The 27,182-nt window shown below is 44.4% G+C and overlaps 1 protein-coding gene across 2 annotated transcripts in view; it reads right to left on the bottom strand.

Annotated features, from left to right (window-relative positions):
* COL22A1 (collagen type XXII alpha 1 chain) overlaps positions 1-27,182 on the bottom strand; it is a 295,566-nt gene that overhangs the window by 37,122 nt on the left and 231,262 nt on the right. For both annotated transcript variants that reach the window (XM_049854093.1, XM_049854094.1), the window contains 6 exons: positions 26,181-26,228; positions 16,914-17,027; positions 14,502-14,555; positions 5,370-5,423; positions 3,222-3,275; positions 1,963-2,016 (listed from right to left, as the gene is read on the bottom strand). In XM_049854093.1, coding sequence (XP_049710050.1) covers positions 1,963-2,016; positions 3,222-3,275; positions 5,370-5,423; positions 14,502-14,555; positions 16,914-17,027; positions 26,181-26,228 — 378 coding nt within the window. The remainder of the gene's footprint in view (positions 1-1,962; positions 2,017-3,221; positions 3,276-5,369; positions 5,424-14,501; positions 14,556-16,913; positions 17,028-26,180; positions 26,229-27,182) is intronic.

The following is a 27,182-nucleotide window of genomic DNA, read 5'->3' as shown; positions in this document are numbered from 1 at the left end:
ATTTTATAACAAATTAACTTATGGGTTTGAAAATATTTGATAAAGATGAGTCACTCACTGTCTAAATAGCTATAAGATAGCTATACAAGATGGGGGAAGGATTCCTAAAACTCCTAAGATTCTACATTCAGACTGCTCCGCAGGTACTTTTATATCCTCAAAGCTCTTTTTACAAAAGCCACAAATAGATAGATAGATGTTCTTTTTACAAGAATAATGGCATACGACTCAAAAAGCCAAAAGCCCATTGCCATTGAGTTGATTCCAACTCACAGTGGCCCTAAAGGACAGAGTAGAACTGCCCCATAGGGTTTTCGGGGAGTGCCTGGTGGACCTGAACTGCCAACCTTTTGGTTAGAAGCCATTGCTCTTAAACTCTGCATCACCAGGGTTTCCATGTGACTCAAAGTCAAACTTAAAACCTTCACCTTGAGCCTGTGTCAAAAGACTGGCAAACAGATGTGCATTTGTATGTTTTAATTCAAAATACAATGAAAAACGTTTGTATGTATTTTTTATTAGTATTATTATTCCCCATGTAATTTTTTTTTTTTTTTTTTGACTTACCAATCTTCACTGGGCTAGAAGACATTCACTATGCTTTGGTGTGAGGTTTACGGTGAAGTGTCGGAACCATGGACAGCGTCAAGCACCATCCTAACTTTCCAAGGGGCCCCATGGTGGAATGAAAGTCTTATTTAATATGGTTTAATTCTTAGGAATGTAATGATTTTGCATCTGGGCTCCACATTTATTTTCCTAGAGCTAACAGCCCATTAGTTTTTATCAGGGAAATCTTTCGCTGTCTGAAAATCAATAAAAAGCTGCCTCCAGTATGTTTTAGGTGGGCTACTTCAAAAAAATTGAGTGGGTGATGGTCATAAAAAGAACCACGTAGCTGTAATTTTTCAAGTTCAACATCCTTCGCTCCCCCAACCCCAGCCATCTCACACTGTGGGTCAGAGTGGAACAGCAGAAAGAACTCTAAAACACAAATTTTCAAATTGACTCAACTCCCAATCTGGATTTAATTTCCTGTAAGACCTAGTACTCAACCCCATTTGGCCTTGGCTGCCTTGTTCCAAGAAGAGGAAGTTGTACCAGGCAATCCGAAAATGACCTTGGCTCTGGAGTCCCAGGATGCCAGGACAGGGTGGAGCTTCTTGCTAGCTGGGCTTGGAACATAATGCTGAAATGCCCATAGACCAGGACTTGTGCCTGAACCTGACATGTCCTCACTGTGTGACCCCGAACTCATCATTGCACTTTTCTGGCCCCCACTTTTCTAATTTATAAAATGGGAATAGTACAAATACTAATTAGGTACTTATATGCATATACTCAGTTGCCATTCTTGATTTGGGCATTAGCAAAATGCCTGATGAATCGATGTTCACCTTTTGCTTTATGACATTGAAACCAGGAGCAGTTCTGGCAGCTTCCTGCAATGAAAGGAATTCTGGTTTCTGAGTTAAAAACTGTGGTCCAAATGCCAGCCCCACTATTTGTACTTGTGTGACCTTGGTAAGTGACTTCTCCTTTCTGAACTTCATGCCCCTCTTTTGAGCAGTAAGACTAACAGTGGCCACCTCCTGTCTAGCATGCTACCTGGCACATACCCTAAGCTCATGGTGGGTTGGCCCCAAACCTTTCGGCTCTCCAGTGTCTGCTCAGGATAGAATAGAGAGATGGGACTAAACCCAAAGACCTGTTGGCATTGGTGGTTGTAAGATGAATTCTGGAATACGTATCACCTGGTCATTTCATCCAAACATTTATTTTAGTGGTGAAGTAACCTGAGATTTCTGCCACCATCTCACTGCAAGACTAGCGTCAAATAGAACCTCAGAATGTGTGAGCCACAGGAGGCAGGGAAGGCCAGGGAAGGGCTGGAAAACAGTCAGGGTTCTGAGAAGACCTGAATGCTGAGTGAAGGCAGGTCCTGTGCCTTGAGGTACTTACCGGGGGTCCTTGGATTCCTGGTGGCCCAGCAGCTCCCGCGATTCCACCTGCTCCCTAAGAAGGACAAAGCAGGAAGTTGCTCAGCAGAGGTCATTAGTATCCTCCTCTTTGGCTCAATCGGTTAAGTGCTCAACTGCTAGCCGAAAGGTTGGTGGTTTGAACTCACCCAGAGGTGCCTCAGAAGAAAAGCCTGGCAATCTGCTTCCAAAAGGTGACAGCCTTAGAAACCCTATGGAACAGTTCTACTCTGCACACATGGGGTCACCATGAGTTGGAATCGACTCAAAAACAACTAACAACTTTGTAAATGGGATGATGCACCGATCTGGTCCTCTGCACACACCTCCCAGCTACCTGAACCATAAATCTTTCAAATGCACTTCTGCCTCCCCATCAGGTTGGTCTGTCCTCTCCGGCAGGACAAAGAAGTTGGAGGAATAGCGGCAGCATTTTAGAAAGGGACAAAGCAGCTAGCCAGTCATCCCTACAGCAACATACATGGCCTCACTTCAGAGCGGACGTGTCCAGCTACATACTAGGGGACATTTCTCAGCAGGAGGCAAGAAACTAACCCTTGGATTCATCTTCAGGGGAGATTAGGATAACATTTAAACCAACAGCCTAAGGTTCATGCTTCCCTGTAGGCAGCTACAGGGGAAAATTACATATCTAGTCCATAGCTAACAGGACAAGAGAGCGTCTACTTCAAGTGAGGATCTTCTACATAATTCTGGCAAAAGCTGCTAGCATCCTAGACACCTGGAACTAGCTAAATTGGAATCAAATTTCCTGTTGCAGACTGGGAACAGGGTAAGGGTTTTATCTGGAAAAAGGATGGCGACTGATCACCTGAAAACAAACCCTGGAAGAGATGAGCCCTGCTGGCTTGGTCCCTATGTCCCTGGTACCCTGGCCAGTGCCTAACTTATAATCAGTACTCAAAGAGCAATGCATAAATGACAGGAGGGACAAAGCCACCTACCTGTGGTATTTCTGTTACAGCAGCACTAAGAAACTAAGACGCCTGCCAGCACCACTCAGTCCCAATAGCCTTCTAGTTACACTGTCCACCAAGGCTCCCCAAGACCCTCTGCACTCTCCCCCAGGACCTGTACTTCTAGTTCATCCCTGGGCACTTTTCAGATTCCAGCCCATCTTATAAAATAAGAAGTAGGTCCAGTGTGATGCCATCTCCAATAAGTGTGGAAATGGGCTCAGATGTCAAGGTTAAAGAGGAGGAATTAAAAATCATTACTTACCGGTGGTCCAGGGTCCCCTGGGGGCCCCATAAAACCTGGAACTCCAGGATGACCCTAGGAAAAAGGGAGACAATGCTTGAAAGTGACACATAAAAAGTCTTTGTTGTTGTTATTCAAATACCAAAGTTTGAACAACTAGATTAGAGCAACCCAGAGTCTACCTTCCAGCCATGGACCATCAAGATTTGGTAAAGACACTAAGAACAAAAAGACCCCTTTTTAATATATTGTTGGTGCTTCAGTAGGCTGAGAAAGTACCTGACAGTATCTATAAAAATAAATATATCCAGAAAGTAGATGGATTTGTTTCAAAATAATGTGGGGGGGACTGTGTGGGGAGTATGAGGACGTAGATGAGGATATAGATGAAACAAGAGAGGCTATGATAGGTGATAGCTGTTGTGCAGGGTGAGGGTGCACAGGGTTCATTTTATTATACTCTCTACTTTTTATATATGTTTGAAGAGTTTCATAAGAAAAAGTTACAAACAATTAAATGCACACACACGTGTCCACAGTGGAAATTGCTGGGTTAACCAAATCATGGCATCAGTACTATGACAATATTCTTATTTTAAGAAAGAGAATCCTTTCTGCATGAGAAGGGGAGTCCACTGCATATTACAAAGTGAGCCAAACAAGCTGTAGCGCAAAGTGCATGGCATCTAATGTTTAGTTCTATACAATAATGTAAAAACCAACCAACCACCAAAAAACAAATGATTTCCCTGCCCTCTACCTCCACAACCTGCCACTGGGAAACACAACCTATAACACTCAGTGTAGAGCACATGGCCCTGGACAACACATTTTATTTTCCAAACACAGATGGAATTTTGGCTGAGCATCGTGTTCAGACTTTGAGTATAGCCCTGATCTTGCCGTCTACGGTTGACTTGTCCATGTGCCTCAATTCCCCCACTGAACTGAAAGCTACGTGAGCTTAGGGGCTTGCCCATCACTCATTCTGTGCCTCAGAGCTTGGCACAGTGCCTGGCATAGAGTAAATTTACAATGAGTATGATGGGGAGATGCAGAGGAGACAAAGAAGAAAACAGGGAGGGTGGGCAGGAGACAGAAGGAAAAAGAACTTTATAGTGACAGCAGAGAAGTACAACAGCCAGTTTTAAAGTGGCTGAAATACTGCTACAGGCCAGGGAGTTGAGACTGTGCAGAATCAGCAGGAAGCACCACGTACAAGATAATGGAGAGGCAGTTTTCAGTCCCATAGAAAAAGCAGTTGTCATCACTGGCATTATCCTATGCTGTGGATTAAATTGTGCCCTCCAAAATTATGTGTTGGAATCCTAACCCTTATACTTGTGTATGTAATGTAATGTATGTAATTACCTCACATGTAATATAATGTAATCATCTTCCATAGTGCAATCTAATGTAACCAATTAGTCAGTTGAGGTCATACCAGTGTAGGATGGATCCTAAACCTAATCACTTTTGAGTTATATAAAGAACATAGACACAGACACATATGGGAAGACCGAGGCCATGTAAGAATCATCTACAGCCAAGAAACCAAGGAATGCCTGGGACCGCCTACAAGGAAGGGGCCAATATAGCTTGAGTCCCCAATTTGGACTTTTAGCTTCCAGAACTGTGAGAAAATAAATTTCTGTTCCTTAAAGCCCCCCACCCACTTGTGGTATTTGTGTTACAGCAGCAAGAGGAAACTAAGACACCCTACAATGCATGGGGAGACATGGTCCAGCAGGAGCTGGTTGGACACTGATCAGAAAAGGTGGTATCTGTAAAGCATTTCACCTCGCTTTGTGAGAGTCACATAATAGGCACTCAAGAAATGATGGGAAGGAGGGAGGAAAGAAGGGACCATTTTGTAATGAATCACTGCCATTTCTGCCAACAAGATATACTCAAGGTAAAAGGGTCTAAAATTAAACAAAGAAAAGAAAAGGAAGACTACTCAGATGTAGGAGGATGGGGAAGGGATGACAATGGGTCAGGAGTAACAAAATGGAAACCACGAAAATGTGATCCTTTAAAAATCCCCACTGCAAGCAAAGAAACTACAAGGAATGACATCAGAAATGGCAGGATGAAAGCTACCTATAAGAAAAAAATACCTGTGCTTCTTCGGGGTGAATAGTTTATTATAAAGTAAGTTGTTTTTACCTGATCACCTTTCTGCCCAACTTCACCATCTACACCACACTCTCCTTTAGTTCCCTTGGAAGAAAACACAAAAGAAGAAAGAAAAATTTTACTAAAGTTACATTGCAAATGAAAGAGTTTTCACACATCTTTTACCCATTAATTTGTTCATTCTTCAACATTCTCTTACCAAGTTTCTGCTGTAGGCTAGGCATGGTGATATCAGATAGAAACAGCAAGGCCTGGCTGAGGAATTGCTGGTGGAGTGGCTTACCTGGTTTGTAGGGTGCTGGGGGTGCAACGAGAAATGGTGCTCGGGAGGCAGGCAGAGCCCAGTTGATTGAGCACCTTGTATGACAACTCCTGAATGAGGATTAATTGTAGGCACTGGAAACCATTAAAGGGGTAGCCCTAGGTTTTAGAAGGGCTCCTCTGACTGCAAGATAGATGAGCAAGAAGGCCCAGCCTGGAGAGGGAAGGATCAGTTGGGAGGAGATTGCAGTGTTGGAGGTGTGAGAGGGAAAGCAGTGTCATGAAGCATCCATGGGCCTAGCAGAACAGGTGTGGGGTGAGGAAGAGGAAAAACCTGGGATGTGGATGGACATAGGCAGCACTGTACAGTGAGTGAGGAGGAGACTGCTTCAGCACATGGGCTCCTTGCTCCCTCCCTTACTACCTGTGAGATCTTGGATGAGTCACTTAAACTTCAAGAGCTACTGTTTCTTTATCTATAAAACAGGGAAAATAATGATGTCTACCCCATGAAATGGGAGACTAGAACCAGGTAATACATGGAAAATAGCTAACATAAAGCTCAGCACACAATAAATTATAATTATGATTTATTATTTTGCATTTGAATTCCAGCTTTGCCATGTACTGTGTGTCCTGGAGCAAGATGCTTTGACTCTGTTTCCTAATTTCTAAAATTGGAATAATAGGGATAGTGCCTAAGTCATAGGGTTTTGTGAGGATTAAATGACCTAAAATGTACAAAATGCTTACACTAGTGACAAAAAAAAAGAATTAATCCTTAATAAACATTAGCTACCATCTTCATTATCATGACCATAGTCATCATCACCACCATTTTCATCACCATTATCATCATCATTGGATCAACATCATCATCATTGTCATGTCATCATCATCATTACCAACACCACCACCATCATCATCATCATCACCATCACCATCACCACCGCCACCATCATCATCATCACCACCATCAACATCATTGGATCAACATTACGATCATTGTCATGTCATCACCATCATCATCACCACCACCACCACCATCATCATTATCATCATCATCACCACATTGTCATCACCACCATCATCATCAATGGATCAACACCATCATCACTGTGCTGTCTTCATCATCATCATCATCATCACCATCACCACCACCACGACCACCACCACCATTATCATTATCATCACCACCATCATCATCATTGGATCAACATCATCACTGTCATGTCATCACCATCACGACCACTCCCACCATCATCACCATCACCACCACTACCACCATCATCATCATCATCACCATCATCATTGTCACTGGGTCAACATCGTCATCACCATCACCACCACTCCCACCGTAATTATCAGTCATCATCATCAACATTATGGCCATCATCAAAACACTCAAGATGTTCAATTTACCAAAATTATTTTTTACAGATGAGCCCTGAAAGTACATGCAAAGTTCCAACATCTTAACTGTCACCTATTTTAGTTCTGCATTTACTGTGTCAAAAATGTATTCCAGTAAAATGTTTTTAAACAAAAACATCTCTGCTCCTTCAAAAGAATGCAAAATGCAGTAAAATAAGCTCTTGGCAGTGAGCCAATCTTGGCTGTGGTTTCAGAACTGTCATTTCTTGTCTTTGCATCTTTGAGCAGGTCACGTGCCCCCTCAGCTTTCCGACTGTTAATCCCATAAATGAAGGATGGGGGCCGGTCAGCCTATGAGGGGCCTCCCAGCTCCAGAACCCCATACCTCTGTCACTGAAATGCCACGCCCAGCCCTCTTTAGCTCCGGGTTGTTCTACAGCACCTGCAGCTCAGCAATGACTACATAATCACACTCCCTCCCCACCTCCCTGTGGTACATCCTGAGGCTTTAGGTGAGCTCATACCTGCAAAGTGCCACATACCATTGTTTAGAGGAGAAACAAAAATGGATTCAGAGGAAAAGCATCTGTTCCAATGTTTTTGCGTGTAATTATTTCTACTGTCTCTAAATCTATAATACCAGCATGTTGTCTGCCAGCCGCTTTGTAATCTCTGTGAAAAGAAGTGACAGAATAGCCTGCTGCTTCCCTGACATTAAGGACAATTGCCTTAAAGCTAAATGGTTCCCTTCAAATTCCAGTCCTCAGTCTGGGTGTGGAGTGGTTTCAACCTTCATCTTACAACAATGAAAATGTCAGGAGCTCAAAGACCTCCACCACAGTCCCCTTCCAACTTCCCCACTGCAGCCAAGGATCAAAGCAAATGCAGCCACACCCAAGCCTGACTCACTTCCCTCCAGAGAAGTGGACTGGCATTGACAGATCCCCTACTCTGTGCTGGCACTCTACTGGAGCTTTCCCACATGAGATTCCATTCCATGCATTTCTCTGTCCATCTATATCCTGCCCTGATCCAGAAAGTATTTACTATGTCTATGTTATCTCATTTTAAGACAGGGAGCAAAGTCCCTGAGATCAGAGGGTGCCTGTTTGAGAAATAGTGAAGAGATTTTTGTGGTTAGAGGAGAAACAAGTAAAAGAGAAACAGACTATTCTATCAGGGAGATAATAGGGGGTTGAGTGTGGAACCCAGACACTTAGTAAGACAGAGAACAGAGGGGCCCCAAATCTGCAAACAAAATAACAAGAAATGGGCCAGGGAGCAGAAACAAAGCCATTCCCCCAAACAATGGGGCAGGGTATCTAAAAAGAGCCTGCAAACTTCTTTAAAGTTGCCTTTCAGAAGCAGTTGGAGAAGACCAGGCCCAGGGACATGCACAGAACAACCACCTGTGACCACTGTGTGACCTTCCACCAGGGGCAGTGAGGGTCTGCAGCCCCAGCCAGGGAATCGAACCTGGGAAGTGGGAGACTGCGCAGGTGCAACACCCCATAATAGGTCCTGCTACAAATCCCAGAGGCCCCCAGGACAGGGGCCATCTTGGAAAGCTGATACGTGGGCACCTTATTTAACATATCCTCACCTATGCCTATGAATAAATACAAATCTTTTTTCGCCCAAGAAGTTTTAAAAACTCAGGCCCGTCTTTTGTTCTGTGAGATGAGGGTATGCGTTGCTTTGGCCCTCCTCGTCTCCGCTTGCAAGCCTCTTCGATAAAGGTTTGCTCGTGTGGAAAACTACGTGCCTTACCTGCTCATTCTCGACCAGTGAGGCGAGAACCTTATTCCGGTAACAATTTCACTATCGAGACTACCTTAGAAGGTGGGCATTATTACCACAGTGTAAAGATAAGACTCCCAAAGATCAAAGAGGTTTAGCCACTCACCTGAGGTCACACAGCTAATAAAAATCAAGGTCTGGAATCCAACCCAGATCTGTCAGTCTGATTATCAAGTATCCGGTTATCTCTCCTGACCTAGTTACTTTCCTGGTTATCTTCCTAGACCATGATGCCTTGTCCCACTGGTTTTATAACATCAACGGCACTAGATTTATAGTCAGAAAGCCTGGGTTCATCCATGCGGACCATGTGCCAGGCCATATAACAATTCTACACACCAAGGATATAACAATCCACAAACAGGTCCAGGAGAGCCCACCTTAGTCCCCATTACCTGGTTGGTGAACAAGTGGGCAAGAAGGTGACAAAAGTGTTTTAATTTTCCTGGAATCCAGATTTCTGGTTTCATGGAATTGGGGTGACCCACCCAGGCCATTTGCTCTTAGGTATCCTCTTGAACCTTGAGCCTTTAAGAAACTGGTTCCATAAAGTCACCTTCAAGTCAAACAATAGCCTAGTAAGCAGCTTAGCGGGAACGGTTTACCTTAGGTTTATTGGGTTCTTTTGGAAAGTTATCTATGTGCAGCCAGCTTTGAGAAGCAGGAACTCCAGAGTCTAACTAGAGGCCGTGTTTTAGGATGTGTGATGTGTCCTTGGTGACTGTTTCTGTAACCCACTGGCCCTGTAACCCTGCACTGTGCCTTGTTGCTGTCTCCTGAGAAATCAACCTAACAATGAGCTACATAATCCACCTTCACTGTCCCCTCTTCGGAGTGCTTTCCCAAAACATACAGGCTGATGCTATCCAATTTGAATCCTATCAGCTCTCAATAAATATATTCTGCTACACTAATTTTTGGTGTTTCTCTAAGCGTTTAAGTTTCTGACAAAGGAAATAAAATGCTTTTCATGGGGGTAGGAATCAGCTGCATTTTCAACCTGGGAGAGGCTTTTAAATCTGAGTCTGCAGAATCCCATGCTCCAGGGTGATGGCTCTGATGACCATCTTGCTCCTTCTTCTTCCTCTTTGTGGATCATAATCATAATAGCAGCCACTATCTCCAGACCCTGACTCCTTAAGTCAGTGTTTTGTGCAGTTTGGAAGCCTGGAATGGAGCTCAGTAACTGACTGTGGCATTAACGTTCACACGCCCAGCTGGTCCAGGACAGCAGCTGCACATCTTCCAGATAAAGCTTGGGGAAACTGGTTCCTAGCTGCTCAGTGACATTTGCAAACAAACAAGCAAACCAGGCCTCTCAGCGATGCACAGGACCAATACACTCCCATGTCTTTGGTTTAGAAGTATGCTAGCAGCAATCCGAAGCACTCTGGCTGGAGAGGATTTTCAGTTTACAAATTCATCTTCGTGTCTACAGTTCTAGCAAAGATTCCATTTGAAAAATGTAGCTGAACAGAGATGAAACGGAACAGTTCTCCCCTCTGTGTTTTTGGCAGGGGGCCAAACCAGTTCATTCTGGTTCATACCCCTGCTGAGTGTTTGTATTTCCACCCAGATATACTGAATCTGAATCTAAATTTTAATAAGATCCTCAGATGATTCTTATGTATAATAAATTCTGAGGTCCACTGCTCTACTAGTGGTTCTCAGAACTGGTTCCTAACCAGCAGCATTAGCCTTGCCTGGGAACTTGTTAGAAATGCAAATTCTCAGCAGGGATTTGAACCAGAACGAACCAGTTTGAAGCCCTGCCTTTTGAAGAGTGGCATGGGATGAATGAAGACCACAGAGAGGGGCTTGGGCTTGAAACCAAGAGGCAAGACAGCTGTGTGAGTCCTCAGGTGACGTGTTTAACCTCATTGTGGCTTGTTTTCCCACAAATAAGTGGAGGCAAGGAGAAGCTACAAGGGGGGGGCCTTGCCAGAGACAGTGTACACAAAAGCATTGCTCCCTGTGCTACTAGGAATACAACACAATATTAACTAGAGGGAACCCTGGAGTTGGACTAGTAGGGATCAACCTCGCCTATACAACCTACTAGTTTCAGTGGCAGAATTCTCTCCATCAATGCAAGAGACCTGAATTCAATTCCTAGCTGATGCACCTCAAGCACAGCACGACCACCCATCTGTTAGCGGAGGCTTGCACGGTGCTATGATGCTGAACAGGTTTTCGCAGAGCTTCCAGACTAACACAGGCTAGGAAGAAAAAGGCCTGGCGATCTACTTCCAAAAATCAGCCAGTGAAAACCCTATGCATCACAACAGTCCAATCCCTTTGTGCATGGAGTCTCTATGAGTCAGGGACCTCTCAGTGGCAGCTAACAAGGAGATTTGTAATACTGACATTTAATCTTGCTAAATCTTGTTTTCCTCATCTCGAGGTGGGAAAACAGCTCTGCCTCCTAGGATTAAGCTGAGCTTCAAGCAGATGATACTGCAAAGTGCTTAACCCAGCCCTTGGCACTAGAACATTCAGTACATGAGCCCTGGGGGGCTTATTATGCAGAGTGGACCCTGAACCCCACGACTTCTCAAGGTCACCCAAGTGAAGGCTCCCAAGTGGGAGCCTTCTCTCACACACCATGCTTCCATTTGTTCTTTTTCTAGATGTAAGCTTTCTTCAACCTGCTCAGAATGTGTAAAGGAGCAAAGTCTCCCTTGGAGGGAATTAGAGAGGAACAAAAGCAGACATCTTATCCCAAGACAATCAGCACTTCACACAGGTTGGTCTGATAGAGAAAACAACCTGTGTTTAGTGGAGGAAACTCCTTATCTATTTAATTGATTTGCTTTTGTTTCCCTGAATAAAGGCCACTCCTCGCAGGGGCTAAGCCCAGGCAGCCAGCAAGTTGACAGCCAAGGTCACTTAAGCATCAGCTGAAATCACAGGCCTACAGAATCCACCAGACAAGGAGCTCAGCAACTTCCGATGACCCCAGAGAGGAAGGTTAATATGCAGTAAGTAGCACAGACATTGGGCTGCTGTGCTCAGAGTCGTGCTGCTCCTCCCTGGTGTCTCTCAAGCTAACACTGCTCTGGCAAAATCTCTCTTGTTCCATCTACCTGAGGGCCTGATATGTGTAGTTTCTGCAGCATGAGTCTCAGCTATGTCAAAACCCTAGAACCAGCTGCCGTCAAATTGCTGCAATTCATGGCGGCCCTATGTATGTCAGAGAGAGCTGAGTGAACTGGAACTGCCTACCTTTCGGTTAGCAGCCCAGCTCCTCAACCATCTGCAGGAATGTCTTAACTTGCCAACCAGGGCCTGAAAGACCTGCGTGCTTTCCATCCTGATACACCACAAGTGAGGAGCCCTGACAGCACAGTGGTTGGACACTCAGCTGCTAACCAAAAGGTCAGTGGTTTGAATCCACCACCCACTCCATGGGAGGAAGATACACCAGTCTGCTACTGTAAAGATTTACGGCCTTGGAAACCCGATGGGGCAGTTCTACACTATCCTACAGGGTTGCTGTGAGTCAGAATGACTCCAGGGCACACAATATACCAAAGGTCCTGGGCTTTGTTGTCACACCACGATGCTGTTGTTGGTTTGCTTGCCTGTTTGCTTTTTAATAGAATAATAATAATTTCAACACCATTTACCAGGGTAGAGATTAGGGCGCAGTGAATGAGACACTTGCCTTGGTGGATATTAAAAAAAAAAAAAAAAAACTTATTGCTGTTGAGTTTGTTCCGAATCATGGTGACCCAGTGTGTTACAGGGTAGAACTGGTCCATGGGGTTTCCTTGGTTATAATCTTAACAGAAGCAGATAGCCAGGTCTTTCTTTTGTGGTATGGCTGGGTGGATTTGAACAGCCAAATTTAAAGGGGTTTCAAAAAACTCAGTAACTATGATACATAATATATTTAATGTAATATTTTTTTAAAGTCAAACTATGCAAAAAAAAAAGTCCAAGATGAGCAAAATATCATATTTTGAAAACAAGTTCCAGTAAGTCCCAGATCAGGTTGAGGCGAGGGAGGGGGGTTGTGTAAGTAGGGCTGGGTCCTGCCCTCATTTAAAATTTTGATATCGTTGTTCCTTATGGGTTTATCGTACTTGGCATTAGTTTAAATTATTTTAAAGCATTGCATTAAAATATTACTTATCTTGGTTACTGAGATTTTGGTACCCCCCTTACATTCTGCTGACTCACAGTGACACTATAGGACAGAGTAGAACTGCCCTATAGGGTTTCCAAGCAGTGGCTGGTGGATTCAAACTGCTGACCTTTTGGTTAGCATCCAAGCTCTTTACCACTGTGCCCTATAAGTCAGAATTGACTCGACAGTAACAGGTTTGGTTTTGGGTTACATTTGGCCAGGACCCTCACCCTAATCCTGGCCTTGCCTCTTGTGGCACACCCCCCATCCCCCGCTAGAATTGAAAGAGCAGTAAGAACTAACATTGACTACTGCTTACAACGGACAGGGTGCAGCTGGCAATGCGCTGGATCATCACCTGATGAGCCTGTAAGGTGGCCACATTTGGAGTTCCTGGTTTATGGTTGGGACATGGATGGGCAAACAGGTTAAAAAACTATCCCAAGGTCCTAACTGAGATGGGATTCCAACCCCAAGCTCTAGCTCCAGAGCTCTGGCTCCTAACACCACTTTGAGCTGCCTCTCCTACAGATGAGCCGTGCTATGTCCCCACAGGGCCACAGAAGAATTGGCCCTGAGTTTTGGGGGACAGGGGTGCACAGCTGGCAGCAGCATGGAGGCCCCAGGGGGTCAGGGAGAGCCCAAGGCAACACCAGTGACAGGGAAGGGTGAGAAGGGAGTGAGGGTCTGCCCTCCCCCTCTGGCTGCCCCCACTCCAGCACCCATATGGTCTTCTCCTTAGAGCTAAACACTACCACTACCAACAGCCAAAATGGCCACAGCCCCAGGACACGCCCTCCTTCCCTCCCATGCCCATCTCCCCTGCTCTGTGAAACCACAGAGCTATCTTGCTAAGTTTAGATGGGTGCTTCATCGCTGCAGTGAAAGTGATAATACTGGCATTTGTTTACATCTTCTTAATGATATTTTTTAATTGAGTGGCAAGTTCTTTATATGCATTATATCATTCAATTCTAACACATTCCTGAGCCATTTTTACTCACCATTAGTGGGTGGTAATGTTGAGGCCAGGAGCCCTAATGATGCAGTGATTAAGAGCTCAGTTGCTAACCAAAAGGTCGGCAGTTCGAACCCACCAGCTGCTCTGAGGGAGAAGGATGTGGCAGTCTGCTTCCATAACGATTTACAGCCTTGGAAACCCTATAGGGCAGTTCCACCCTGTCCTATAGGGAGGCTATGAGTAGGAATCGATGACAATAGGAACATTGAAACCCAGAAAAGTCAAGGATTCTGCCCAAGGCCACACAGCTCGGAAGACTAAACTCAGGGCTGGGACTCAGAGTCAAAGCTGTCTGACCCCAAAGCTCATGTCTATCTGTTAAGTGCCACACATTCTAATTTCTTATTTCATACGTCCACCATGCAGGTATTTGCAGGTGAGAGCCTGAAGCTCAACAAGTTTTAGTGACTTGCCCAAGGTCACTGAGTTAGCCAGTGCCACAATTAGACCTAGAACGAGAGTTTTGTGATCTTGAAACTACTGTTCTTTTACACTGGACGTCACCCTTTCTCAAACTACATGAAGCAATGATGAGCAGAAAAGACACATACAGATGTTATGATGTCTCACCTACCTGTGGTCCAGTTATGCCTGGGGGCCCTGGGAGGCCTCTGGGCCCAGCATCCCCCTATAGCAGGGACAGATGAGAAAACCAAGAATAAGTGATTGGAGCCCATCCCCAGAGTTATTACCAAGCTGTCCGCTTTAACATCTATTCACTGACTTCCCACTGGGTTTCCCTGGGGCCCTAGCATGTTGAGCCAAGTGTGTGGGCAAGTGGCAGTACCCAGTGTGGTTGAACATTCATGGGCATAACCCACAACCAATATGGTTAGTTGGTGTGGTAGCCACCCTTCAAGATGGCCCCCAGTGACCCCTGCCTCCCAGTAGTCACACCCTCCTGTGGTGTCCTCCCATCTGTACCAGCGTTGGTCTGTGTGACCCACAGAATATGGCAGAAATGATGGAGTGTCAGGTACAAAAATCTTCCACCTTGGGAACACACTCTCCCTCTCTCAGACCGTCTGAGTTCTGAGGAAAACTAGCTACCATGTCTTGAGCTCACTCAGGCAGCCTTGTGGAGAGGCCCACATGGTGAAGAACTGAGGCCTCCAGCAAACAGCCACATGAGTGAACTTGGAAGGGAATCCTCTGCCAATTAAACTTTGAGATAGCCACAGTCCTGGCCAACAGTTGGTGGGCAACCTCATGAGAGACCCTGAGCCAGAACCACCCAGCTTAACCACTCCTGGGTTCCTACCCCTCAGAAACAGTGAGGTAATAAATGTTTGTTGTTTTAGCTGCTAAGTTTTGGGGCAATTTATAACACAGCGATTGATAAATAATATATCTGAGAAGAGAGGAAAGGGCTGTTGCAATAAGAAATGTGAATTATAGAGTGTTTTTTTTTTTATATATATATTTATACACATGCATATGTATAGGCACACACACACCCTGTACGTGTCCTGCCATTACCTTCATTGATTATAACCCCCTGAGTGTTAGCTATGAGTTGGTATTGACTCCATGGCATTGGGTTTGGTTTGAATGTCAGCACAGTGTTGGGGAGGGGTGGGGGGGCTGCCTGACCCTGAGGAGGAGCTGCCCCAGGTGGGAGAATGGGATTCCCAGCCACCTGCCAGGTCCTGCTAAAAACAATGGAACATTGGGTAGAAAGTCAAATTTAGTGAGTGGTTCTAAACATCAGAATTGTTTGAGCTCTTTTAAAAAATACACGTATTTGAGGATTCTCCCCAGTGATTTAATGTAAAGGGTCTGGGGCAAAGGCTCTTGGAAATGGTTTATCTAAAAATCTCCCTAAGTGACTTGGAGATGGCTCCCTGAGAACCATTCAACAGATGATGTCAACATGTTCTTATAATACTGAGAACTTCTTAGATTAAGCCTCCTGGAATCAAACCCAAAGACGTACCCACCTTAATTAATGAAGAAATCTTTTGACCTGTTCAAAAGCAGGCTAAAGTGGTGGGAGAGGGAGCTAACATGGATATAAAAAGATTCAAACACCCTGTTTACTGTCCCATATATTATGATGCAAGAAATGCAGCAAATCAAATAAATACCTATTTTTGATGACTTTCTCTCCCTGGCTTTCCTGGGAGTCCTTTGTCCCCTCATCAAGAGAATTGGGTTAAGTAGAAGTAGCCTCAGTCAAATCAGTTTTGCAATTGCCCTTTGTCCTCTCCTAAGTATCTGGAGTGCTATGGAGGAGTTGCAGGGATTATGGCCCACTGTGGGGTTGATGTTAAAATCACTTATATATCTGGGTCTATGGAAAGGGAAGGGGACCAGAAGATTAGGAGACCAGAAGAAAGGTCACATTTCAAAACTGCATTTGTCTGTCCTTTACCCACCCCCTCGAACTCCACCACAAGACCATAAACTCCACAAGAACAGAACTATGGTGCCTGACACACAGTATATACCTAATGTGCTGTCTTAGACAGGTGAATGACAAGGGAAATAATGGACAGGTGGATGGGTGGATGGATGGGTGGACAGATGGGTGGATGGGTGGACGGACAGATGGGCGGGTGGACGGACAGATGGGCGGGTGGGCGGGCGGGCGGACGGACGGACGGACGGATGGATGGGAGATGATTCTACAAAGTCTGATTGGCTCTTTTGGTATCCATCACATGATAGATGTTCAAAAGTTGAATGGAAAGAAAAAAGGAAGGAAGGAGTAATGGAGGGAGGGAAAAAAGGAAGGAAGGAAAAATGGCTACATGTTTTAGACAAGTACTGGAATGTCACAGTCAATATTTTCTTAAAATGATGAAGAACCACCAATGCCGTTTTTTACCATTTCCATAGCTGTGTCTCCTTAACCTAGCACTCTTTGGCTATCTTAGGTCCCTCAAAGCCTGAATGCTTTGGGAGGGAGGAGGGGCAGTGTTGGCATCTCTAGCACGACTCATCTCATTGCAATGATAAGGTTACGTGTCCCTCTTTTCCTTACCTTTTTCCCTTCTGTGCCTTCTCTCCCTGGCTTTCCTGGGAGTCCTTTGTCCCCTTTAAAACCTGGTAGACCAGGGAGGCCTGGGGGACCAGGAGGGCAGTCATTGCACACGTCCTGAGAGAGAGAGAGAATGTGCATAAATAATACTTTGGCTTATAAAGCAAAGATGGCCCATAGCTCCTGTCTCCCCATCTCTGGACGATGCCATCCAATGACGACAAAGTACACAGGTGGATCAAGTCATTACTCAGATACTTTTGTGTCAAATTTTGCATTTGCACTATCTTCATAGAAAGTTATATTTCAACCCTGACATATCTGGATTATTACCTCATCTCCCCCTACTTCTGGCCAGCCAGACTACTGGAGGTATAGCCCCCAAAAATGATGTCAAAAATATGTGTGCTGAAGTCTGTGAGCATCTAAAATATTCACGGGGCAGATTTCCTGCAAGCATTTAGTACTGCTAGAAATAGCGTGCTGTGTCCCCTAGGGCTAGTGACAAAACAAAGCTGGGACCTGAGTTCTTGACCCTTGGGTTGCCTAATTAAAGGGTGTTCTGAACAGAGAGGCAGAACAAAGGAAGGCACATGCCCTCAGGACATTCTTGCTGTGGCACACAGTCCAAGATCTGGCCATGCTACTGCTATTCTTTGCCCAGTAAGCATTCAATAAACATTTCCTGGAACTGAGCTCACTCTACTTCTTTCTGGCAGGTAAGTGCTGTCCTTGGAGTGAATTTAAAGTTCCCTCAGTCCAGGGAACAAGCTTTCTAATTTGTCTGTATCATCTCTAGATCTTATCACTCAGAGCACAGTGTACCAAGTAAAACTCACTGACTTGACTATACCCAGTGCTAAAAACCTGTCATTATTAGTTAGTTGCCATTGAGTTGGCTCTGACTTGTGGTGACCCCCATGTATAACAGAACAAAACGTTACCCATTCCTGCACTATCTTTACAATCAATGGTACACTTGAGTCCATCTTTGTAGTCCCTGTAGTTTGAGTGTCTTCCAACCTAAGGGGTTCATCTTCCTGTGCTCTTTTGGACTATAGTCTGTTGTAATCCATAGGGCTCTACTGGCTGATTTTTGGAAGTAGATCATCAAGCCTTTCTTCCTAGTCTGGCTTAGTCTGGAAGCTCTGCTGGAACCTGTTCTCTATAGATGACCCTGCTGGTATTTCAAATACTGTTGGCATAGCTTCCAGCATCATAGCAACCACAAAAAAAAAGAAAAAAAACAAAACACATTGCCATTGAGTCCATTCCAACTCGTAGTGACCCTATAGGACAGAATAGAATGGCCCTATAGGGTTTCCAAGGAATGGCTGGTGGATTCAAACTGCCAACGTTTTGGTTAGCAGCTGAGCTCTTAACCACTGCATCACCAGGGCTCTAAAACCACCACAGTAGGACAAAAAGACAAACAGGCAATGAGAACAAACTCATATACCCACTCTCTGGATTGCTTCCTCCATGCCTTTCTCTCCAATCCTTCCTCCTTCTTCCCCTCCCTCTTGTGATAAGCGTTAAATGGGATAATACGAATAAGGCACTTAGAATAGTGTCAAGATAAATAGATAACACTCAATACACTTACCTATTACTATAAACTCATTCATTCAGCCACTTGCTCACGGAAAGCATACTTGTAACAACCTATTCTTAGACACTGTGCTACACCTTAAGACCACAGTTGAGTATGCAGTTTCCAAAGCTCATGGCCATGTGGCATTGACTGACATAAAATAAACAGATGAACTACCATCTTTTGAGTGCTCCATGGAGAGATCCACAAAGGCAGGTGGAATCTGCACTGGTTCATACAGCAATGAGGTGAAGTTTTGGGTGATTTGGCATTATTCTTGGTCTCTAACTTCAGGATGGAAGAGTTTTTCTATCACAAGAGCAAGCTTCCTTTTACTTGCCCCGCTTTTAATCAGTCTTTGAAGAGTCCTTGTTGTTGTTAGATGCTGTTGAGTCAATTCCAACCCATAGCAACCTTAGGGTACAACAGAACGCAACACTGCCCAGTCCTGTGCCATCCTGACAATCGTTGCTATATTTTAGCCTACTGTTGCAGCCATTGCGTCAATCCATCTCTTTGAAGCTCTTGCTCTTTTTTGCTTCCCTCTACCAAGTATAATGTCCATCTCCAGGGACTTGACCCTCCTGATAATATGTCCAAAGTACGTGAGACGAAGTCTCGCCATCCTCACTTCTAAGGAGTATTCGGACTGTACTTCTTCCAAGACAGATTTGTTTATTCTTCTTGTGGTCTATGTGTATTCATTATTCTTCGCCAACACCATAATTCAAAGGCATCAATTCTTCTTTGGTCTTTCTTGTTCATTGTCCAGCTCTCACATGCATATGAGGTGATCGAAAATACCATGGCTTGGGTCAAGTGCACCTTACTCCTGAAAGTCACATCTTTGCTTTTTAACACTTTAAAGAGGTCTTTTGCAACAGGTTCGCCCAGTGCAATATGTCATTTGATTCTTTGACTGCTGCTTCCAAGGATGTTGATTGTGGACCAAATAAAATGAAATCCTTTACAACTTCAACTTTTTCTCCATTTATCATGATGTGGAAACCCTGGAGGCTTAGTGGTTAAATGCTACAGCTTCTAACCAAAGGGTCAGCAGTTTGAATCTACCAGGTGCTCTTTGGAAACTCTATGGGGCAGTTCTACTCCATCCTATAGGGTCGCTATGAGTCGGAATCGACTCGACGGCACTGGGTTTGGTTTTGGTTTTTGGTATCATGATGTTGCTTATTGGTCCGGTTATAAGGATTTTTATTTTCTTTATGTTAAGGTATAATTCATACTGAAGGCTGTACTCTTGATCTTCATCAGTAAGTGCTTCAAGTCCTCCTCACTCTCAGCAAGCAAGGTTGTGTCATCTGCATATCACAGATTGTTAATGAGTCTTCCTCCAATCCTGATGCCCAGTTCTTCATATAGTCCAGCTTCTCAGATTATTTACTCAGCATACAGACTGAATAAGTATGATGAAAGGACACAACCCTGGTGCACACCTTTCTGTTAGAACAACCACCTCTTGGTCTATGTACAGATTCAGCATGGGCACAATTAAGTTTTCTGGAATTCCCACTCTTCACAATGTTATCCATAAATTTGTTATGATTCACTCAGTTGAATGCCTTTACATAGTCAATAAAACACAGGTAACCATCTTTCTGGTATTCTCTGCTTTTAGCCAGGATCCATCTGACATCAGCAGTGATATCCCTTGTTCCATGTCCTCTTCTGAATCTGGCTTCAATTTCTGGCAGCTCCCTATTGATGCACTATTGCAACTATTTTTTAATTACCTTCAGCATAATTTTACTTGCATGTGATATTAATGATATTGTTTGACAATTTCTACATTCTGTTGGACCTCCTTTCTTTGGAATGGGCACAAATATGGATCTCTTCCAGTCAGTTGACCAGGTAGCTGTCTTCCAAATTTCTTGGCTTAGACAAGCGAGCATTTCCAGCGCTACATCTGTTTGTTGAAACAACTCAACTTGTTCTTCACCGACACCCTCAGTGCAGCTTGGACTTCTTCCTTCAGTACCATTGGTTCTTGATCACATGCTACCTCCTGAAATGGTTGAACATTGACCAGTTGTTTTTGATTCAGTTACTGTGTACCTTCTTTGTGTACCTACAGTGACTCTGTATCTTCTTTCAATACTTCCTGCATCTTCACTGTTTTGTCCATAGAACCCTTCGATGTTACAATTTGAGACAACTTTTTTCATCAGTTATTTCATCTTGAGAAATGCCAAGTGTGTTCTTCCCTTTTGGTTTTCTAACTCCAGGTCTTTGCTCGTATCATTATAATACTTTAGTTTGTCTTCTTGAGCCGCCCCTTGAAGCCTCCTTCTCAGTTTCTCTAGAAGTTTCCTACTCAAGAAGCCTTCCTGACTGCCTCAGACTAGGGATAGGCTCTGTGTTCCCATGGATCCTGGGGTTCCTGCTATTGAAGCACTTATCTCACTGTTAAAGGATCTGTTTATAACTCCATCCCCTTCCCCACCAGGCCCAAAGAAATTACGAATCCTCAGATGACAGAGATGGAGTTGGTTTACTTTTATACGTCCAATTAGTAGCAAATAGCCTAACAGAGAGCACACATTCAATAAATCAATGAACCAGACAACCCATCCAACCACCTGACCTCTGGTGTCTCGTGCCATCTTCTTTTAGTGGGTGGTTTGAGAAGCCGGTTGGATTTTGTGTGTGTGTGTGTGTGTGTGTGTGGGAAGAGGTGTTGGGAAGTGCTAAATGTTGGGGCATATGAAGCAAAACTGAATGAAATAAGCACAGGGATTTTTTATTTTTAATTTTGCTGTTGTTTATTTGGCAGAGTAACAGCTGGGAGGAACTCACCAAAGCCTAGACTTTTTCTTCTAGTTCTTTAAAATGTGATGCAATTGTGAAAAATGGTGACAATGGATGAATGGAAGATAGAGGTAGTCCAGTGGCGGCTGAAATTCTGGCCGCTGGTATGTTGTTTAACTTGGACAGGGTACTGGCACTGGAAATCTTTCTCTGCAGTGGGACCCACAGCACAGAGGGGTTGCATTTGAGTAGTAAACTGACAAAGTGACAGCCAAGTCACCAGTTTGTTATACTGTGGTGGTTTGTGAGAAATAAATGAGACCATGAATGCAAAAGGCAATATGCAGTGCCTGGCACATGGTAAAAGCATGGTGGACTTAAGCTTCTGCATGTACCGATATGGTTTGGGGTATTATTTTCTTCCCTGAATGGGTCGCCTTGCTTTATTTGTAGATCAAATGCCCTTGCCCATCAGTGTTGTTGTTGTTAGGTGCCGTCAAGTTGGCTCCAACTCGTAGTGGCCCCACATATAACAGAAGGAAACACTGCCCAGGCATTGCACCATCCTCACAATAGTAGGTATGGTTGAGCCCATTATTGCGGCAACTTTGTCAATCCATCTCATTGAGGGTCTTCCTCTTTTTCACTGACCCTCTACTTTACCAAGCATGATGTCCTTCTCCAGGCACTGGTCCCTCCTGATAACAAGCCCCAAGTACATGAGATAAAGTTTCACTTTCCTTGCTTCTAAGGAGCATTCTGGCTGTACTTCTGCCAAGACAGATTTGTTCATTCTTCTGGCAGTCCATGGTATATTCAATCTTCTTTGCCAACACCATAATTCAAATGCATCAATCCTTCTTCTGTCTTCCTTATTCATTGTCCAGCTTTCACATGCATATGAGGTGCTTGAAAACAACGTGGATTGGGTCAGATGAACCTTAGTCCTCAAAGTGACATCTTTGCTTTTTCACACTTTAAAAAGCTCTTTTGCAGCAGATTTGTGCAACGCAATACATCATCGTTCATCAATACCAGTTCCTAACTCCCCGGCTTATTTAACCCATTTGTATTTCTAAAAAGCTCCCAGGCTATGCTAATGCTGGTTAAGGACCAATTCTGAGAATCACTAGCAGAGCGCTGTGTTCTCAAATTTTATTATACAGAAGGATCACCTGGGGATCTTGTTACACTGTGGATTGGTGATTCAGTGTATCTGGTTTTGGGGGTGGAAATGCAAATTCTCAGCAGGGGTTCAAACCAGAACGAAGCAGTTTAAATCCCTATCTGTAGACAAGGATCATTCTCCTAACTTAGGGAAGTGCCATGAAGTACAAATGAAATCATGCGTGCAAAGCACCTAGCATGTTGCAGGAGCCCTTGTGTATGATCTGCAAATGTCGATTCCTGTATGGTCTCACCCCCGTCCTTTGGTCTGAGATATTTTCAGCAAACCCAGCTCACTGTGTCATATTCAGTGTGGTGCTTGGTTCCAAATAAGTGTTCAAAAGATGTCCACCACATAGAGGAATGCAGCAGCCTTTGCTACATGGAAGAAAAGCGACTGTTGCCCCTCAGGAGTAGAAACAGCCTCCATGCTGTCTCATCCAGCCCTGCACTATTAATCTGATGTCGTTAGTTGCTGTTGAGGGGATTCTAACTCATGGTGACCCCACAGGATTTTCAAAGCTGTGACTTTTTCGAAGCAGACAGGCAGACCTTTCTTCCATGGTGCCTCTGAGTAGATTCGAACTGCCAAACTTTCGACTAGTAGTTGAGTGCTTAATCTTTTGCACCACCCAGGGACCCCCCTTGCTGCATACTTGAGTCCTCACAACAAGATTCCTGCCCAAGAGGAGTGCAGCCTACATTTCAACACCTCTGGTGACTGGTAGGAACTTACCACCTGCCTGCACTCCCTCAGCAGCTGGCAGGACGTCATCTCATGCAAAATGAGGTCGGCTAGCAGAACGGTTAGGCACAAGGGCTTTGGAGTAGATCACACTGGGCACGTCTTGGCTCCCTCACCATCTAGTTCTGTGACCTTCAACAAGCCACTTAACCACCTGTGCCTGGATGTCCTCTTCTGTAAAGCTCAGACAGCAATAGAACCCACCCCACAGGGCTGTTTGTGAGGGTCCAGTGAAATTGTACTTGTGTACCAGAGTTACCTCCTGGAGACATCCTGAGGATAGCCTTCCTGGGCAAAAATCCAACTACAGGAGTTCATTTTACGGGGACTCCTGGAAGACCAACTTTCTCCTCAGGCAGTTTTCCAACTATCAGAATGAGCTATAGGAAGCTATATAACTCTATGGGGCAGAGGTAAAAGTCCTGTAATAAAACATGCCTTCTCAGCAGAGGAGGCACCTGCTGCCAGTACCTGGGCCTGACCAGCAGCCTTTCACCTGCAATTTCAAGGTGGCTGCAGCTGACTGCACAAAACAGGGACCTAAAGATAGTCCACGGCACACCTGGCCAAACCTACCTCCTCCAGGCTGCTGCCTACAAGGTTTACAGGCAAGGTGCATCTCGGTGGGGCCAGGAGACCTCCAGGGACTCCCCTCCTGAATACAGGCATTTACTTGCCCTCTGAGGTCCCCAGGTATTCGGATGAACACAGCTACATTCTTTAGCACAAAGGGAATATGGATTTAACTAAGTATCTGTCTCAATGCTATAGCCGAGACACCTGACTCTCAACCTTCTCAGCACTCACTATTGTTATTATTGGCAAAAAAAAAATCGGAATGTTTTGAGGTTGAAATCCTTTGGAGGGGGAGGTGATACAAACCCAGCTCCTTCCAGAGCTATGGGACTATGAAAAATGATGGCGGCTAACAAAACCCTGTAATAAATAAGGGATTGAATCAATAGATTTCTTGTCATGTCCTTGACCATGGAAAAATGCTCTCTTCCATCAATAAAAATCAGTAAAGATTGTACCACTACTCATTTTTTAATAAAATGTATAATTTTCCATCAAGGTATCTCAATGTGCAGTGAAATTAAAAGTCCCAGGTTTCTGGGAAAGTTCTCTTTTCTTCCCTGGCTCTCACACATGAGTTCAGCATTTTCTGACATCACTCAAGTGCTATTCTTAACAAACAAGAGCAGAGGGTGTGGTTAGTCCACAAAACCCAGTGTCAAGCTTCACCAACCTTATGACACAGGCTTAAAGTGTTGTTGTTGTGTGTCGTTGAGTCGATGCCGACTCACCGAGACCCCATGTGTGTCAGAGTAGAACTGTGCTTCATAGAGTTTTCAACAGGCTGATTTTTTGGAAGAAGATCACTAGGCCTTTCTTTTGAGGCACCTCTAGGTGGGTTCAAACCGACAACCTTTCAGTTGGCAGCTGAGTATATCGCCAGGGCTCCGTAAGGCTTAAAGCAGAAACAGCAAAAAGGTCTTCCACAATCATTGTGACAAGACTTTTTTTTTATTCTGTAACATACACCTTACCCAGGTCCCTCTCTTGCTCACAGCCTTTCCCAGCTCACCACCCTTTAAGATTCAAGGTCCCCTGCCAGGCGTCTAGGCATCTCCACATTTTAACTTCCAGGTATAATCCAGCCCTGCCCTCCCCTGTCCCAATCAAGGCATATCTAACCTCTCAGAGCCTTGGTCACTCACGGAGAAAGAGAACATGGTTCTGGAAACTAGAAAAGTCCGCACTCACATCCGGGCTCCTCCTAACCAAGGGGCCCAGCAGCTGGCTTGCCTCCTTGAACTTGTGCTCTCTCTGGTCCCTGGCACCACCAGCAGGACTCATGCCCAAGCTCTTGGCCTCTTTCCTGGGTTATGGTTAAAGGCACCTCTGGCATCAGTGAGGTCTGGATTCTAAGTTACCTACCCCTCATGATGCCTCAGTTCCCTTACGTACAAAACAAGAACTGAAACAGTACCAACATCACAGAGCCATTGTGCAAATTAAAGAAGCAATGCACACCAAGCCTCCAGCACAGCACTGCCCAGGAGAACTTGCTACAATGGGGGAAAAGCTCCATATCCACACTGTCCGAAAAGGTAACCACCAGCCATATCTGCCTATTAAGTATTTGAAATGTGGCTAATGTGACCAAGAACCTGAATTTTGAAAAACTAATTTATTTTTTTTGTTGTTGGTGGTGGTGTTAAAAGTATACACAGCAAAATGTACACCAATTCAACAATTTCTACACATACAATTTAGCGACATTAATTACATTCCTTGAGTTGTGTAACCATTCTCACCCTACTTTTCTGAGTTGGTCCACCCCTATTAGCATAAACTCACTGCCTCCTAAGCTTCCTAACTAATCTTTCAGGTTGTTGTTGTCAATTTGATCCCCTACAGTAGTTCTTTAAAAGAGTACAATGCTCAAGGCAGACATTTTTTACTAATTAAACTATTGTTTGGATTAAAGAAGGCCGCAGGGAATATTTTTGGTTTAATGTTTAAAGATGATCTCAGGGCAATAGTTTCAGGGGTTCATCCAGCCTCCATGGCTCCAGAAAGTCTGGATTCCATGAGAATCTGAAATTCTGTTCCTTGTGATTCCCCTCTGATCAGGATTCCTCTATAGAGTCTTTGATCAAAATGTTCAGTAATGGTAGCAAGGCTCCATCTGGTTCTTCTGGTCTTATGGCAAAAGAGGTAATTGTTCATGGATTCCATTTCCTCCAGGACCTGAATTTTGAATTGCATTTAATTTTAATCAGTTTAAATGGACACATGTGGCCAGTGGCTGCCATGCTGGACAGTGTGGATTTAGCCCGTTGCCAGTCACATCGTGAGTTCTCGAGGCCTGCTGCTGCTATTGTTATCATCATTAGAGATTGTTCAGACGAAGCACATTTTATTATTGAGATCTGCAATCCCCCATCACTAGTATCAAAACACATGCAAATTTATATTGTGCTTTTACCTTAACCAAGAGGTTTATGTCCCCTGGAGACAGGAGTGGAGAGGGACCCTGTCAAAGTAAAAATAAATAAATACATACATACATCCAGTATATCCCCAGCATCTTCAGAAAATGGGAGGCCCACAGAGTATAAGCCATAACTTGTAACATCTGTGTTGTGCATGGGATGCAAAAAGCCCCAATGATGTACCAGCCTGAGAGCCACAAAGACTGTGACAAGAGGCCTCAGCTGCACAGACTGCCAGTCCTAGCCGTGCTTGACTGATGTCAGGTCTTTCTGGTCCTCAGTTTTCCTCTACGGGCTCTTTCTCTTCTCCTGGTGGTCTCTTCTCTACCCAGACCCCCAAGATCTACACCTCATAGGGCATATGGGTACTGTACGAGGCAAAAAGGCAGATGTCTGTGATCTGGGCTGTCATGGATTCCTCAGATGGGTAACGGCTGTCGCTATCAGTCATTCACAGCCTAGTATGAATTTAAACCAATGTCTTCAGCTCTCCCAGGTGAAATTGCATTTTAAACCTTATCTGTCATTACAGTTTGAAAGCACTAATTTTGGAAAGGGGATTTCAGAAACCAAGAGTAATTACAAAGCCTCTGACAGTATCAGATGTCTGTAGGTCACTGAATTCACATTCAAGGCCACTATGAGTTGAAGCGTGGCCAGTAAGGATTTCAGACTGTCCACCATCTAAGATGGGCTGGAGGCCGGGATCAAACTGGGCTGCAAAGAACACAAGGCTAAGAAAGAAAATGAAAAGAAAAGGCAGACAGCTAAAGGGAAGATGGGGTCTTAGATATGAACTGGAAATTGGGGTGCCATTTTGGAAACTTGCAAATTTCACCGTGGAAAAGGAGTACCAGAGAGTTTAGAGGGGAAGGTGCTAGATTTTTCTCTAGAATACGGAACGTCTCTGGCCACAATTCAACTTGTCGTGGGTAATTTCATCTGATTGTGTCTGGGTTTATGAATTATGAATCCTTTCTGGTATCTCAAGGAGG

The sequence above is a fragment of the Elephas maximus genome, chromosome 15 (assembly GCF_024166365.1).
Source record: "Elephas maximus indicus isolate mEleMax1 chromosome 15, mEleMax1 primary haplotype, whole genome shotgun sequence".
NCBI classification, from domain to species: Eukaryota; Metazoa; Chordata; class Mammalia; order Proboscidea; family Elephantidae; genus Elephas; species Elephas maximus.
Note: the sequence above shows the minus strand (reverse complement) of the source record. Positions and strands in the feature narration are given on the sequence as shown.